General features: G+C 38.1%; 1 protein-coding gene across 2 annotated transcripts in view; it reads left to right on the top strand.

Moving 5' to 3' along the window:
• LEMD3 (LEM domain containing 3) overlaps positions 1 to 16,677 on the top strand; it is a 51,398-nt gene extending 34,721 nt beyond the window's left edge. Inside the window, exons 7-13 of one of the 2 annotated variants that reach the window (XM_049792184.1) lie at positions 132 to 233; positions 1,265 to 1,367; positions 1,599 to 1,777; positions 9,272 to 9,353; positions 13,943 to 14,048; positions 14,141 to 14,219; positions 14,472 to 16,677. In XM_049792184.1, coding sequence (XP_049648141.1) covers positions 132 to 233; positions 1,265 to 1,367; positions 1,599 to 1,777; positions 9,272 to 9,353; positions 13,943 to 14,048; positions 14,141 to 14,219; positions 14,472 to 14,635 — 815 coding nt within the window. In that variant the 3' untranslated portion in view covers positions 14,636 to 16,677. Of the gene's footprint in view, positions 1 to 131; positions 234 to 1,264; positions 1,368 to 1,598; positions 1,778 to 7,489; positions 7,614 to 9,271; positions 9,360 to 13,942; positions 14,049 to 14,140; positions 14,220 to 14,471 lie in introns of those variants that run through there. The other variant, XR_007504631.1, reaches the window with a different exon arrangement.
• Positions 16,678 to 17,585: the final 908 nt, after the last annotated feature.

Genomic DNA, 17,585 nt, shown 5'->3' on the forward strand with positions numbered 1-17,585 from the left:
GGTACAGTGCATTTCACTACCTTTCAAACTTAAGTACTTCAAAATGTTAGCTAGTTCAGCTAACTTCTGAAGTATGTGCTGTAAACCAATGTTCTAATAATGTTTAAAGAGTATTATACATCTTAATGCAGGTATAGCAGTGGTTTGGGGAGTCTTGCACTACATGAAATACCGTTGGGCAAAAGAGGAAGAAGAAACGAGGCAGATGTATGATATGGTGGTAAAAATCATAGGTATGGCTTTTTGTGTGACATCTGATGTATCTGTATCACCTCTGTATAAGCTTTCAAAGTACTGGCATTAATTCAGTTATGTTTGCTGCCTGTTTAGTTGTCAGTCATCATGCTGTTAGAGTTCTTGGTCAAATATGTGTCCCGTGTTTTGTTTCTGTCTTTAAAAAAAAAAAAAATAAATCATCGTTTAATCCAAATCAAAGCTTTTGGTATAAAGATTGTAATTTGTGAATTACATCAACATGGCTATAATAAATTTCCATTGACTTGGTGGTATTTTATCTTACTATTGAAAGCAAATACAAATGTGATGTTTGTAAGTAGGGTGGCATGTTGCTTTCTGTATCTGTTTTTTCAGCAATCTTTAGCTAAAATATCCACTCCTAAAATGTGTGTTAGTTCTCAATTCCATCCTTAATGCCTTTTGATAGAAAAAGCAGCTTTTTAATTGGTAACTTTGAGCAGAAATTATGTTACTGAAATAGAATGCATAATTCAGTTCTGAAATTCTGCCTTTCTACTTGAAGCCAAAATGTTTTCAGCAGTTTGTGTTTGTAGTTTTTAAGCTCTGTTTTGGGCTCTGTTTTTACTTAAATTGTCTTATTACTTTCACCTACGGCAATTATCATAAATACAGAGATGGCAGGCAAATTGGAGGTGTTTTCTTGTTTTTACCATTTTCCTAACTTTTTTGTTTGCAAATCAAGTTTTTTGGGGGTGTGGGGGAAAGCACTTTGTTTTCAAAGGTGACTGTCTTGGCTAACAGCTAAAAGTACCAATCAAGAGTAAGTGCAAGAACTCTTTTCCTTTATTCCAAAGTTATTTGGGGTACTTGGAGGCACTGTGTGTGGTTAGTTTTCTTGATTTGTTTTCAGCATGGTTAGGAGGAAAAATGCTTCAAAATGCTCAAAACATCTTAACTACTGAAATTGGGAGGGGTCTTCAGAATAGCTGTTTCTTGCCAGAACTGCTATTTTTCTTCATGTTTGCATGAACTACATAGTTACCAGTCTTTCTTATGGTGTCCTCAGACGTTCTAAGAAGTCACAGCGAGGCATGCTCTGAAAATAAAGATTTGCAGCCTTACATGCCAATTTTGCACGTGCGTGATTCTCTAATACCACCTCAGGACAGGTATGTTCTCACTAGAAGTACTGAATTTTCTTATGTGAAATTAAGGAAAAATAGGAAAAATGAATTGGTTGATTAACTAAGTTAATTTCAGTAGGTTGCATAGTATAATATTTTGGAGATTCTTATTGACACAGGTGGGGGGAAAAAACATTGGATTTCTCTTACATGCTGGATGTCAGCTATGCAGGTTGTTATAATGCTAACTTTGTACTTCTTGCTTCAATTTTTAAGGAGGAAAATGAGGAAAGTCTGGAATAGAGCAGTTGACTTTCTTGCAGCAAATGAATCTAGAGTTCGCACAGAAACACGAAGAATAGGTGGTGCTGAGTTCTTGGTTTGGAAATGGATGCAACCTTCTGCGGCATGTGACAAAATCTTAGTAATACCATCGAAAGTATGGCAAGGCCAAGGTATTGAAGTTTAGTTATATTTTACAAATATAATTGTTTTAATTTCTGCAACTAACTTTTAAACAGTACTTTGTTGCTTGAGTATCGTTATGTGAACTGACAGTGCTATTTCTCTATTATCTTGTTCAATAGACTTTTTCTCTGCATTCAGTGTCTGTCTTGTTTTCAAGCAAAATGAGCTTTTCTGTTACAGCTGCTGCAGAAATATAGCAGAGGGCATGTAGTGAAAATGAGTTGCTTGTTCCTTGTCGTGAATTTTAAAAAATACTCTTTAGTTGGTCAAATTCTGACATGCCTTACTCTTACTGGAAGTAATGTAATTGGTTGTATCTGACAGCAGATAAATTGGAGCTTGTAGACCTGAGTTTCCTACTGTTAAGTTATCAGTCAGATACTTAAAGACAGTTTGGAAGAAGAGGTATTTCTTTATTTTGAAAGGGAAACTGCTGGGACAAAAGACTCTTCAGTCAGCAGAACATGGATTTTGAGCATCTTCTAGTAGTCCTTCCTTTCTGTCATAAATGTTTTTTTTACACTGTGCATTTGTATTTCAAGCAAAGCAGCAAAGTTTTTGCAGTAATAGATGAGTCTGTTGTCATACACGGCTTTTTCAGTGGTCTATCACTTTTCAGCTTTATCATGGAGCCAAGTGGCAAGAATCCAGTGGGTTTGCAGTTGTCTGGCTGCAGTGGTCATCTTTTCCTAGTTCTTTTTCTTCCTGACTTTCTTCATACTAAGCTTCAGTTTATGGAGTCTTTTTTTTGTCAGTGAAAAATTGAAGCTAGAAGACTTGAATTCTGGGTTGCAATAAAAAAGAATGTTCATTTCTATCAATGTCTGAATGTGAAGGTAAATGTTTAAAGTGGAATCTTAATTGCCAGTTGTTTAAATGTTGTGACTCTTAAGGAGTCTGTCTTGCCTTACACTCTTTTGTAATGCTGTATTGTCTCTCCAGTGGGACTGAAATAAATGCTGTGCAGAATCCTAGTTTATAAACTCACCAGCTTATTTTGATGGTCAGGGAGGAGGGAGTGGTTGCTTCTCCAGTTTTTAGTTCAGCTTTTTAAATCGGATGTTGTCAAGTTTGTATCATGCATTACTTCCATGGCATGAACTAGATGCTGAAAAAAGCCTGGTTAAAAACCAAACAGACTTTCTGCTCTTCCTAGTCCCACTTAAAATGAAAATTCGCACTGGCAAGCAAGTGCACTCTCATCTATGTTCTTCTGGAGTATGCTGATTTTGGTCTTAGTTTAACTAATGCAAGAGTAATAGGCTTCCTTCTTTTGCTTTTACTGGTATATGTTTTTATTGGTAAGAAACAGTGTTTTTATTGTTTCCTATAAAAGAAGGTACAGTTTTAAAGTAGCTCCTTCCAATGTGATTATTTCCTTTCCAAAGACAGACAGAAAGAGCTTCTTTGTGGCCTGGAACGTTTATGCTGTAGCAGGTTTGATCGCCTGAGTAAAAGTACTGCTAACATTCTGGTTTTGTCCCAGCCCACTTGCATGTTTTCATAAGTTCTATGTATGCTTTCAGCCCTTGGGTCTTAAATTTTGCTTTTCTGTAAGTTCAAAGCAAAAAACGAACAATCCTCTCTGTAAACTTGAAAAGTCAAATATTTTGAGACATTTTCAGGTACTTGGCAGGTTATCTGATGAGGCTCTTGGTAGTCTTGGGGCCCGTTTCTTGCTTGTCTATGCAAAATGCTATATCGGGATATCATTATATACTTCTCAAAGTTATGCTGCTGGTTTTAGCATTATGTTTCTCATATTAAATCATTCATTGGAAATGAGGGCTGCTTTGTTTTAAAATAACTTGTGAATACTACTGCAGGCTTGAGGTTCTGCAGTCGTCTTGAGTAACATGGCATTCATTCAGCTGTGACAACTGTATTGCATGATTTCATTTTCTTAATATTTTAGTTAGTTTATTACGAGAGTTCAAGAGCCTTTTCTTCATAGGACATTGTCCATTAAGGATGTGCAAGTGCTTTAAGTGTAGTGCAGAAATGGTGGGTTTTGTCAACAGCTGTGTCTGTTCCATCTCTGTAATACTACGATGATTGATTTTCAAACACTTAAATTGAACATAGCTTCTGCAAGCTATGTATATTATAAAGCTGAATCCTCTATGTAGTTTATTGTTCAATACAGGCTGTGAAACATGACACTGCAGTTCTGGAATTTCTCATTTACTACTCATTTGCTCTCAGTTTTTCTTGTCCTGTTTGACTGCAATATAAATCACTATAACATTCTGTCCTGTATTAGAAATCAGACTGGATTTTCCTTCATCTGGAAGACTTCTCAGAGTGTGGTGGCTCAGGTTCTACTTTGCTACATGGAATATACATTCAAGACTCTCAACAGAAGAGTAGTTTCCAAAACTTCCTAGAAAGACAGCTACTGTAGTAGCTACTGTTTAGGTACCATCTGAATTTGAGTATCTGATAGCTACTTCAGCATATTGTGAATGTGGACAGAATAACTTCCAGCTGTGGCTTTTAGCTGTATGCTGCCTGGAGTATATACTCAAGATTCTATGCCTTCTGTTGAATAGAATATTAAGACCTGTCCTGTTTCAGTTCTTTTAATAGCAATTTTCCTAGTTTTCTTGTTATGTTTGTAGTTCAGCAAAGATCTTTGAAGAATTGAAAATGCATGTTTTGTCTTTAATAGAAGGGCATGGAAATAGGGGTGGCTGAAATTACATAGGTCATTTGGGCTCTGTGTATCTTGGTAGTCAGCAGGCAAAGGCAATTTTCACATGCAAAGGCTCTTTCTATTTTGTGTTCCTTGTTTTCATACCACTGTTGGAAATAGTTCCATTACATAAGTCTCATACTTCTTGCACAGCTGTTTCTTTCCTCATGTTAGGAATTCTAATGTATGTGTTGCTTTCTTCATTTTTTGGAAGTATAAATCAACTGGAATTAAGTTCCTCCTCCAGTTTTGATGTTTGAATATAGAAGTTCATAAATCTAAATACTCTTCAGGACTGCTAGGTCCTGAACAAATTCCGTACATACAAAGTCAGAATGAATTATTGGTTTTGAATCTTTTGAATAAATTTCAAGGTCTCAATTTTTTTAACCTTCTGAGATCTGGTAGTGCTCTGTAGCAGAGCACACCACCTAGAGTATGTGCAATTGAAGAAGAAAGCCTCTTGACCTGTCAGTGTTTACTAGGATATTGGTAGATGATAGCATGCACTTTAAAAAGGGGATCTGTAGCATGTGTGAAGATCTAGGCTCTGCTGTCTGTTAGCATCTAGAGTTCAAGCATCACTGTGGCATTTTGTCCAGCCCTTCAGAATGCAGCCTGTCTTTTGACAGGTGGTTTGTGTTTTGGTGGGGTTTTGTTTGTTTGGTTGGGGTTTTTTGGGTTTTTTTTTTTTTAACTGGGTCAGAATAAAGTCTGGTATATTTCCTTTGAAGTATTATCTACTAGATACATTAGATGTATCTGTCAAAATTTGATAGGTAAGCTCGTTGTAGGATGATGGACAAATAAGTGATGTTTTGAAAACAGTTGACAAGAGAATTGTCAATTGAAAAACAATCTTGATCATGCCAAGGTGTAATTTAATTAAATCAACGAGAAAAAAATACATTTCTAGTGTGTTCAGTTTGCTTTTTCAAGAACAGATACTATTGTCCTATCATTCTTTTGATAACTGGAGCTCTACAGAAAAATAGGTGGGCAGTGCTCCAATGCAGCTAAGCTAACAGCGATAGCTAAGGTTCCTTGACAGTTCTGAAGATGAGATAAAAAGGTTCTCTGAAGTACCACATCTAGGGTGATATTTCATCCTGCAGCATGGAAGATAACCTGTTACCTTGTGTGAATGATACCCCTCCTCCTTGACTTGTGAGAATATAATCCTTTCTCCATGTTAAAAAAAAAAGAGGAAAAAAAAAAAAAAAAAGGCGCTGCTCTTAACTATTGCAAGAAAACTCTGGATTTTATGCTTGTTGTAAAATTCTGTATCCATCCCACGCTGGTCTTCTATAGCTGAACTTAACTGTGTTAAACCCCAAGTCAACCACACTCTCCTCTTTTAATAACATCTGGTAGTATTTTGATTTCAGTATCTTTCCTGTTTACTAAGAACCTTGTGTTATGTGGAAGTGCATAACTTCAACATTTTCAACTAAATATTTTATCTTTTTGTTCTTGCCTTTGATAAGAAGGGTTAGTACTTAATAAATTAGTGATCTGTGGCTTAACATGAATAAATCTGTTCTTCAGAAGCATGGTTACCTATATTTGATGCAAGTCTTCAACCCCATCAGGTGCATGAAATCCACATCTAAAGATCTGTTGGACTGTCTTACAACCCATGGTGGTGATACTGGGGAATCCCTTTAGCAATAATACAGTATTAATTCAAGAGGTGTAGAAAGCTGTACGACAATTTTTTAATGTTTATTTCGAAGTCTGTGCAAGAACCACTTCTTCCATTGTAGACATATTCCTGTCACAGTGGTAAAGAGATTGTTGAAAGCACATGCTTTTAGCTGCTGCTCTTTGAATCTGGAATGACGCAGTCATTCTCAGTTTAAGGTAATAAACCAAAGTACATTATGATTGAAATACAAAGCGGCTTTCTTGTCTTGAAGATGCTCACTAGTTCCCAGGAGGAATTTCTGAAAGTCCTAAAGACTTTCTTGTCAGTGACTTCCTGCACAAAGTTGTGCTTCTGCTTTCCTATTTCATCTCCACCTTTTTACTCTCATTTTGTAAGTCTTGCTGTTAAGACCTATTTAGGAAAAGAAATGGCATGTAAGGTGCTTGCTTAATTACGGTGCAGCTTAGACTGCTGTCCTGCAAGAATGTCTGCTTGTGCCCTTACTATGAGGAGAATATTTTGTATGCCCCACACCAGTGTAAATTTTCAAATAATCGGTATAGTAATCTGAATAGGTTTGTCACTTAAACTTGCTTCTTTGGGGGAGGGGGAGAATTAATTGTTATAGATGTGTAATGAAGTTCAAGCGACAGCTGTTAACTATGGATTTTGAATTTTGCTGTGTAGGTGCATTATTTTTAACTTACCTTTGTCTTTCCTAGCCTCCCCTTTTGGTCCCATTTCTGGTATACATTTTAATGCTTATTACTATGATAGCATTAATTTTGTACCTCCCTGATTTCTGTGGCCATTTTTTTTCTTATACATAAAAAGCTCCATCAGGCAGTTGCAAAACTGCCTTTTAATTTACCATGACTTTGAAACATTTTTGAGGAAAAAGCAGAATTCTTCATTATTTTCATATGCTGCGCTGCCCTGGGCACACTTGCTCTACTAGTATGATGTTAGATTAAGTTGGTAGCAGATTTGTTTTGTGCTAGTGGTGTGCTCTGGCTGAAGTCATCTCTGCAAGCACCTGAGGTATTCCAATCAAAAGGACATCAAGATGATTAGAAATTGGAGCAGGCAAAGCTTGAGTTTTATAGGTATCTACGCTAAAGTGCGAATTCCCCATTTAGTTACTTTTGCTATAGCTTGATGGCATAGCTCCTGCCTTAAATAACAGTATGGGGTTTTTTTGGAGTTCATAAACAGCTTGCAGAAATGTTGATCCTCTGGGCCTAGGGTCTCTGCAAATAACCTCAGCATTCTTTATCCTTGGATTAAAACCATGTGCTGAATAAACCTAGCTATTAACAATCAGCACATAATTTCCTCAACCCCACGCCTTTTCAGGTCCAGGTCCATGACTAGGCCACCCCAGATCACCTTCTCCAGTATGGTGTGGTGCCCCAGTGTACAATATGCTGGTGACATTTCACCCCCCCTTGATCTGCTGGAGCCAACCTACATGAGTAAGGTAAGTCCATTTATTTTTCAATGTTGCTTAGTTCTGTAAAGTTTTTATTGTATACCCTATGTATAATTTTTAATCAAGGGCAAAAAACTTTACAAAACCATGTGCTATTGAAAAAGGACTTGTCCTTAAACTACAGGCAGCTCAGAGATAGATGCAGTGTCACCAGCATATTTAGAAATCTTTTCCCAAGAAAAAACAGACAGTTGTTACAGACATTGGTGACTTGGACTCTGTGTGTGTATATTCTAATAAGAATATTTTTAGTTATTTAGTTATAACAGGTTTCATATTAGACTTGGAGGCCACCTTTTCTAATTTCTAGTTGGTAATTGTAAGGGATTTTTGCCTCAGAAATTTACATAAGGAGCAAGTTTGTCTATGCTGTATCTGCAGGCAGTGAATTTTCTCTTGGTTAGTGCTTGTCTTCACACGCAGCGTCTTCCACATGACTGAATTTCTTCTACGTGACACGGTTTTTGTTGTGGTGATGTACAGAAGAGCAGCAGTGTTTGTGTATTTTGGATACACTTGCAAGATTTTATTTTAAAAGGTCAGCAGTTAGAAGCACGGACCTGTAGTGTCATCTGCCCAAACTGAGACTTCTAACACTTGGAACGTAACATCTTGAATCTGTCAGGCTTTTCCAAAGTAGGGATTGCAAAGGAGAAGCATTAGCATCAGTTTGGAACATCGTGTTGTCTTAAGATTTTTAATCTTGCGTTTAAACACTTGAATCTACTTATCTCATCTTCAAAGTAAAACTTCCTTCAAGCCTTGGAAGTTGTTTTACCAGGTTATCCCCTTCCATTTCTGTTGCTGCTTTGCCAGCCCATCTCAGGGCATGGAACTACTTTATCTGAGTCTGAAGGGCTCCTTTATTCCTTTTCTCGTGGTGCAGTCTTCTGTTGTGACTCCCACAAATAGAACTTGCAAACTTTAGAGAAGCTAGTATTTATTTTAGAACTTCAGAATATATTTCATGGGGTTGTTCAGCTTTGAAAGAGTTACCCTTTTTTTTAATTTCCATTTTTCTTCTTACATCTGTTTTATCTTCTGGTGTGTTCCACTTCAGATTTTTGCAAGCTTCTGATCATGTGTGTAGAGCATTTAGGGTTACAAAAGCTCAATCCTTGTAGAGTGCTCCTTGACAGTTGTTACTGCAATACAGATGTAATACAACATCCATCTAAGCATCTCCCTATTTCTTAGTCAGATGGGCAGTAAATTGCCCCAAAAGTGGAAGAAATGAAAATTCATCAGGCAGTTAAAACCAAATGGTTAATCTGCAGCTCCAAAACTTTGCTCCAGATGTTAAGAATATCTGTCTTTTCATGGACATGTAATGCAAATACTTTAACTCTATGGTATCTTTAAGTATCCTGAATTTCTTCCATGTACTGTGGCCTGGATATAAAAGAGTGCATTATCTTTTTAAATGTAGAAGTTGTAAATCTGAAAAATTCAGTTAAGTATGGTACGTTTTCTTCAGTGCAGTAGAAGACTCTGGGGAACTTAATTTGCTTGAAGCTTTTTAATATGTGGAAGAAAACATTCTTTTGAGTAAAACCAGAAAGGTATTAATGTATGAAGTTGACACTTGTTAACCAGATGGTATTATGCCTGTCAATAAATACTATTAAATTTATTTTTCTTTGTAGCATTTCATCTAGATAGAAGAAATTCACCACCAAACAGCTTGACACCCTGTCTAAAGATTCGCAATATGTTTGATCCAGTTATGTAAGTAAAACCAGTTATCTCTCTGTATATCTGTAATCTTTTGGAAGGGTCTGTTTCTTTCCTCTGAGAGGGGTTTGGAAGAAGTGAGTAAACATGAACACCTTAAGAGAAACATGGATTGTAAAAAAAAAAAAAAAAAAAAAAAAACACCAACACAAAAACAAAAAAACCAACAACAAATAAAAACCAAAAAAACAAACAAAAAACCCCAAACAAAACCAAACAACAAAACCCAAAAACCAAACAAAACAAAACCAACCCCCCCCCCAAAACACCGAAACCAAAAAACCCCAAACCACCAAGCAACCAGCGCCCCCCAACTTCCTCTTTTCCTCTTAACATCTATGAGAAGACATAAATAATCTTACTGTTTTCTGTTCTTCATCGTCTTGCTTTATGTCAATTCTTGAAGAGTGTGGCATTTAGTCAAACTACTTGGAGCAATGACTGATCTTTCTCCATTAATTAATTTTGTAAATGTTCAATTATATCAGCTGATAGAGGAGACTCAATGTGGCCTAACAACAGACTGTAAGTTTCTGAAGTATTGTTAGATACTTTGGTGTATTTAGACTGTTATAGAACTTGCACAGTTTGCATTTAAAAGGCCAAAATTAGATGATTTATGGCAGTGTGACTGCCTTGTTTTGAAGCAAATGGATTTTTGTAGTGGGATGGTTTTAAACAAATTAGTGCAGAGTACTGGTTTCTAATGCTCAGATGCAATTCTAAAGTATGTACCATGTACGAATAAGTAAAAAGCCTTGTTTCATGTGCCAAGAGTTAAGGAAGAATAGTATTTTTTGTAGTCTTTTAAAGCTTCATCCACTCCGCTATCCTGTTATATCCCCATTGGCTATGCACTAGATCATGTTGGGAGCGGAGAACTAACGTGTAGGTTATGCCAGCTAATCCTTTCTAATATTTGAAGCCTGTTTTGTCCCGTGCAAAGAGATACAGGGACTCCAGTAACTCCTCTGAAGCAATTTATTCCCTGATGTGATTGTGTAAGGGAAAAATGAAGATGCTGTGCTGTCTGATGGAGTAAAAGTGAGATACTAATTGGGACTGAAGAATGAGAGGAGTGGAAAATAAAAGCTATTGATTAGAATAGGGAATAACAGGAAGTAGGAAGGGATGCTGGAGTATGGACAGAAATGATTGCAAAGTTTGGATTTATTTCTTCAGCTCTGTTTCACTTCTGTTTCTAGCCACACTTAATAATTTAGTTCATTGCTTTATTAATTGGAAAGCTGTTAGCTAATTTAGCTGAGGACAGTGTTATCCCTAGCATAGAGAAGAACTCTAAAAAACTTTCTCAATGGCTTTAAGACTTAATGACTGTTGTGGGTAGAGGCCCAAATGTGGCTTTTTCCATAACTTTCAGGTTGCAGTAGGGTAAGCAAGACTGAAATTTTAGGCATTGTTCTTGAGGCAAATTGATCCTCCTGTAGGAGGATGAAATAAAAGATGAGATTTGCTAAGAATTTTGGGCAAGATCAACATCCTGTTGTCCTTGCTACAAAGAAGACTTCATGAATTATATTGGTTAGTCTGAGTAGTACTGAAATAAATCAGTTCCTGAAGCTTCACTGTAATATTTGTTGTTATGCTGTATTGGTTATTTTATTGTTTCAAAATGTTAGCTGTTCAAAATGTCTGCTGTTAATGGAACTAGTAACTGAGATGTTATTTTTGCCAGAACAATTTTCCTTTATAGGCTATGTCTTTGCTGTAAACTTCCATGTTTTTCAGTACTGACCCAGTCTATGCCCAGCAAGTGCCTTAAAAAATAAATAAGTTATAGACTAGGAGTTATCTTCTGGCGCTTCTCTTTAGCATCACGTCCAGTCAGCTGTTTTGAACAGTGCAACTTCTAATACATTTGTTTTTTGTAGACCTTTTCTTTTGGAAGTTGACCTAGCTCTGTTACTGGGCTGCTGGGTTATTGTTGTAATGGGATACTTCATCCAATTCTACATTGCACACCCCAGGCCATTCCTCTTCCATGAGCTGTCTTGCAGAGGACTGCTGCTTAATGAAGTACTTTTTATCACACTCTTGGAGTAATCTTCAAAAGAAAAGAAAAGAAAAAAACCCAAACAAAAAAAACCCAATCCCAAAACCCTCAGTACAAGACAAATTACTTTATTCAACTGCTTGTGTCAAAAGAGGAAGGAGGTTTATGTTCTTGTCCAGATCTGAAGGGGATGAATGCCTTCATTGACCACCTGAAACACAGCATGTGCCAGTGATTGTGATTATATTGGCAAATACTGTTTTGATATTTGCCATGGGTGCAAGGTATGCTTAAGAAAACTAAGTTTTTAGCTGCTCTTTTAAGTCAAGCTGTCGTACAGTAATGATAAACGACTAAGTACTTTTCAACAATATGCCAGTAGCTGGAAAAGCAGCCATCCATAACAGAGGTCTTTTCTCCTAACTCGAGAATCATCCGGGGAATATACCAGTTAATTTTTATTTATCAATGCTAACAGAGTAAGTAATCATCTTTCTACTGTCAAAAGTCAGAAAACTTACCTGGACATTGTGAACCCTCAGACCACAGCAGCAGACTTAAACTTGAGTGTATGTTCTAGGCATTTACTCTGCCAGACACAAACCTGTTTTTTTAAAATATCAATCTAAGCATTGTTTGGATAAGCCTGTTTCAGTGTTTCTACATCTACCACTAAGTCAGTAAAAAAAAGGTTCATAAGGCATGGGGAGCATTCCTGCAAGACTCGTATTGACAGCTAATGGAACATACACGTGCAGGATCAGGGAAGGGCAAGTCATTTGTGTTAGGAGCCTATTTCAGTATGGGAGATCCAAGTTAGTTGATAAATCATGAAGTTTCATGTCTCAGGTCTGCAAAACACAAAAAGCAGACTAGACTGAGAATGTGCTTCTGCTTGATTTGCAAATGGGAAATGAGCACTTGGCAGTAATGCAGTGATTTCAGTATTTGGGAGGAATACACAGCAGAAAAGATGATTGCCTACTCTTAACAATATGATCGCTTCTTATGGTAGCTGGCTTTCTGCTGATGAATGCATGCTTCTTGAGAAAATTGACATGAGTCCTGGGCTGGGAGGGAATGCACCAAAGTCAGGATTTCCCAGAATGATAGAATAGTTTGGATTGGAGGGGACCTTTATTAAAGGTCCTGGCTTTTGCAACTCTTAATGACTTTATTTCCCTAACATCCTGAGCACAGCATGTCATAAAGAAAATACTGTTGTTTATACTGTTAGAGAAGGGGAAGATGACGACTTGTATACTCCCTTCATTTTGAGCTATCTAGTAAAAATAAAACACTGTTTTTCTTCCAACCTGAGTAGGGTGCATCTTCTAACTTTTGCAGGGTTTTAAATTGTAGGTGTTTTCCACCGGAAAGTCTCTCTCCCAGTAGGCACTTCATTAGGATCTTCTTTGCATTTTTGTGTCCCCCCCCTCCCACTTCTGTTTGTTTATATATGATCTGCCTGTGTAAGGGACATCAACTGTGAAGTCTGATCCTCTAACCAGTCAAGGTCAAATGACAGAAACAAATCTGACATTCCGTGTTGCCAGAGTCCCTCAGGTGTTGTGTTGGTGTCCTGCTTGACAGATTTAAGCAATGTCCCGACCAATTAACTTCCCTATGTACATTTATCCCCACCATTTTGGGTTTTTGTTTGTGTGTTTTTAATGAATAAGGAGGAAGGTAGACTAAATATTTCAAGAATTTTGGCCTTATGTAGAGAAAACTCTTTAAAACTACCCAAAGCTCATGATGGTATTACTGAAAGAGTAAGTTTATTGTTTTTTGTGTAAAGACTATTCAGGCAGGCTTAAAGGTGTATTAAGGCTGTTGAAATTGTTTTCCATTGGCTTAGATTTATTGTATAAGGACCAGGTAGTTCCTGCAGTACCTTCACAAAAATACATAGTCTTCTCTAATGACGTACCTAAAGGTTGTTTAGTCTTGACAGTAAAATATTTTTTGTGAAAAGCCCCCCCCCCCCCCAATCAATTGGAATCTGATTTTAACAACTTCTATTTTTGGATCTAGATTGGCATGTTCTATCAGTACCCTATGGGACAAATGCAATTTGATGCTTTGTTTGGGATAGTGAATAGCTATTTCAGTGATGAGCAGCGTCTGAATAGCTAAAAAGTTCCTTCAGTCTGCTGAAACCTGACATGTAATGTTGCTTCAGTAGAGGTGCTGGTAGAGGTGATCAAGCAAAGGGGCAGAGGTCTTTACAGATCAACGGCCAGCCTGTCCCAGCAGCCGAGAGAAGACTAGCTCATGGCTGCTTCCAGTTTCATACAGGAAGGTGATGCCAGGCTGCTGGAAGGGGAGGACAACCCCCTCCCCCAAATACAGATGATTCCTTTTGATTCTTAGGGTTGAACTTTAGAAAGTGGACCGTAGGACCCAATTTACTGACTACTCAAAGGCTAAAGTACTAAATCTGTCCCAAAGGCATTTAACAGAAAATGTCAAGTTACAAAGAAACCAAACTAAGCAGGGAAGGACGAGATTGTTGTGAATGTTTAAAAAATACTGTGCTTAATTAAATCTTTCATTGTTTGCCTAGGGAAATTGGTGATCACTGGCATCTAGCAATTCAAGAAGCCATCTTGGAGAAATGCAGTGATAATGATGGAATTGTTCATATTGCTGTTGACAAAAATTCACGTGAGGTGACTGTCTTTCTAGTAACATTTTAATGCTTTGTTTATCCTTGTCTGTTGGACTTCAAAAAAAACCCCCGAACTTCTCTTTCTTAATGCAGGGTTGTGTATATGTCAAGTGTCTCTCTCCAGAGTATGCTGGAAAGGCTTTCAAGGCATTGCATGGCTCTTGGTTTGATGGTAAGGAATGGGGGTTTATAACAAAACATTGGGTAGAAATGACAGAAGATGGGTGCAGTTGGAGTTCTTTTAAATAGTGAAATGTTTTACATCTAAAGTATTAAGCTGTGACAAAAGTTATATCTTTTTAATAGTCACCACCTGGTAAACTAATTTCAGTGTAATGATGTGTTTGTGTGTATTACGTCCTGAAGGAAAACGTAGTAATACTGAACAAGAAGGTTTCTCTTTTCCTATTTCTTTGCCTCGTAGGAAAGCTGGTAACGGTAAAATACCTGCGACTAGATCGGTATCATCATCGTTTTCCCCAGGCTCTTACTTGTAACACTCCACTGAAGCCATCAAACAAACACATGAACTCTATGTCACATCTGCGTCTTCGGACAGGCACAACTAATTCTCAGGGAAGTTCCTGAGAAGACTTTCTACAACTGCTAGGACTGTTACTTGCAACAGGAATTTTCCTGTTTGGCTGCCGTCTTCCTTTTTTAGTGCTTTTTGTATGTAATACTTTAATGAATTAAATAAAAGTTTGAACGTTCCAGAAATCTTGTTTCCAAAGGGACTTAGCAATGAGGCAGTAATACTGAGCTGACAAAAAAGTAAAAGAAAAAAATTGCTTCAGGAAGTTTTCCGGGGCTATAGTAAACCAATGCATTTAAGTTTTGCATGAGGAATACCGAATTCATTATACATTTGCAGATGTGGTGACTGTATTTTTGCACCAAGAAGTGTTTTTGATAATACAAAAGCATGGAGAAAAGATGACTTCTTGTATTTCCATAGTTTCCTGTGAAATAATCTTGTGGGTATTTTGTAACAACCAACCTACAGTTCCTGATGGTGAATAAGTTAAAATTTCTTTTTCAGTCAATATTAGTTTTTTGTTGCTGTATAAGAATCTTTTTCTGCAGCTTAGGGTATGGGGAAAGTTTAATCTGGCATTAGTGGTTGCGTATAAGTGTGAGGGAAAACAAACTGAATGCGGATGTACTAGGTTTTGTATATAAATGTAAATGCTGGTGGTGGCAAAAATGATTGTGTTCTGTGAGGATGTCTGCATTGAAGCAGTGAATAAGCTTCCTATTTTATTCAAAACCTGATGTTTTATATGGTTTTGGCTGTATCATGACAAGAGGCCAAATACCTTAAGAGTGTTAGATACAGGTTAAATATCTTTTGTAGGTTTTATATTAAAATACCTGACTATGATTTTTGTGAAAGATCTGATACCAATTGTAATGAATTCAAATTTGTGAGCAATAAAGAAGCAATTGGCAGATACTGGAAAAATATTTTGTGAAAAGCTGTATTTATTACTACAATTGCCAGGGCTGTGACAAAATACCATTGGGATTAAGTGACTTTCCCAATATGTTTTAACTTGTTTTAATGAACCAGTTACCTGTTAAAATTTTAAAAGGTACATACTTCCTTGCAACAATTTTGGCTGATGCAAACAAGAAGTACAGCTGACAGTAAATCTTGTGATTCCAAGCTTGTAAATTTACTAACATTTACCTAGAAGTACAAAATTGTTGCTGAGAAGCTTAGTTGCAAATCTAAGATTATTGGCTTTACTAATCCCCACTTCTGCAACAATTTTATCTAATTATCCAGCTGAACGTCCTATAGGAGGTGAGACTGGAAGCACACCAGTCCCACAAATTTTACTGAAACTCACTTTACTTTGTAGATATGATGGATTTGCAGCATGAACTTGCACAAATAATGCACGTTTTTCTTATGGTTAAGTAAACATGATGCACACTATTCTGCAACAGAAAATCCTATTGTGCCTTACCTTTGTGCTTTTGTGGGCACCATGTTTATTATTGGAGAGTTTGTTAACTGAAAAATTTTAAATCCTCAGTTTTATGTCTCAGATGCTAATGAATGAGTATATATAATATATAATCAGCCATGCAGAATTCTACTTACCAAGGACAAGTACATATTTTTGATGGGTAAGTAGATTGTGCCAGGTCTGGTAGATTTTGATGAGGTTTACTATATACATATATGTATATGTATAATATACATGTATATGTATTATATATATGTATATAAACTAATTTTGTTGTATTTGATGTGCATCATAGTGATTTGTTAACCTGACCTTAGTGACCCCATCTTGTGACCTGTTGCAAGAGTGAATGTAAAAATAGTTGTGGCATTTTAAAAGGTCGCCTCGATGCAAATGCATCTATCTTGCTTCTAAACTATATTTCTTGTAAACACTGTACATTTTATTATTGTAATATGTACTGTTATGCAGCTTATTTTACCTTAAACTGTTAAGTTGACCAATATCCCTTCCTGCAAGACAGATGGGAATGTGTGTAATACCCGAACATTTGAGAAAAATCAGATGTTTGTTGTAATTTGTCACCCTGTCCTGTAAAAACAAACAAAAAACCAAACCAAACTCGAATTAAAGGTTTATTAGGGGTTTTTATACGCGTCTCACCTTCTAGCTCTTTGGCTGTCTCTTTGACTGGAATACTTTTCTCATCAGGGGAGTGAAGGGGGAGGTTAATTAATCACAGCCACCTAACTTTTCGTGAGGCTGAAGCACCCCATGGAGCATCCCTGCGGAGGGGGCAGAGGTGCAGAGCCTTAGCCGTGTGTTTTCAGCTTGTTTCTTGTAGTCCGAGTCCTCAAGGGCATTTTGACAGGCTAACTGACAGCAGAGGCTTTTCTTCTGTCATCGTGCTCATACTATGCTGTTCTAAAACGCTTTCAGTGATGATTTGTGCGAAGGCTTGGGGGGCAGGAGGACCGAAGCAGGGTGGCTGGCTGGCTGTCTGTTACTTACGTGCCTTTGCCCACCTCGCTTTTGGCCCCTCCCCGGGCGGGGGGGACTTTTCGCTGCAATTTTATTATTTTTTAAAACATGTGCACGGTGGTCATTAAGAGCCGCCTTCATTTCTCTGCCCGTGACGAAGCCCATCATTCACTCGGCTTCTGCCCGCCGGCCGCGGCCCGCAGCCCTCGGGGCGGCGGCTCCCGCCAGGCTGACCCCTCCCCAAAGCACCCCGGTGGGTCCGGGCGGCGGGGGGGCTGCCTCCTCTCTGGCAGGGAAGCCGGGGCCGTGCTCCCTCGGAGCAGCAGGAGCGTTATTTGTGAGGAGGCGAGAAGCTGCTCGGCTGGCCTTTCCCCGGCGCACCCCTTCAACTGAAGGACAGCGCGCTCCGGGCCCGCCGCGGCGACGGGACGCGGTCCCGGCCCTCGCTGCCGGGGCCCGGGCCGCCCCCCTCGCCCCTTCAGCGGCGGCGGGGCCGGGCCGCGGGGGGCGGCGGGTGCCATCGTTCCCCCCCCCGGCTCCATGTTCATATTTGGCCTCGGCCGCCGGTGCCCAGGAAT

The sequence above is a fragment of the Accipiter gentilis genome, chromosome 34 (assembly GCF_929443795.1).
Source record: "Accipiter gentilis chromosome 34, bAccGen1.1, whole genome shotgun sequence".
Taxonomy (NCBI): domain Eukaryota; kingdom Metazoa; phylum Chordata; class Aves; order Accipitriformes; family Accipitridae; genus Astur; species Astur gentilis.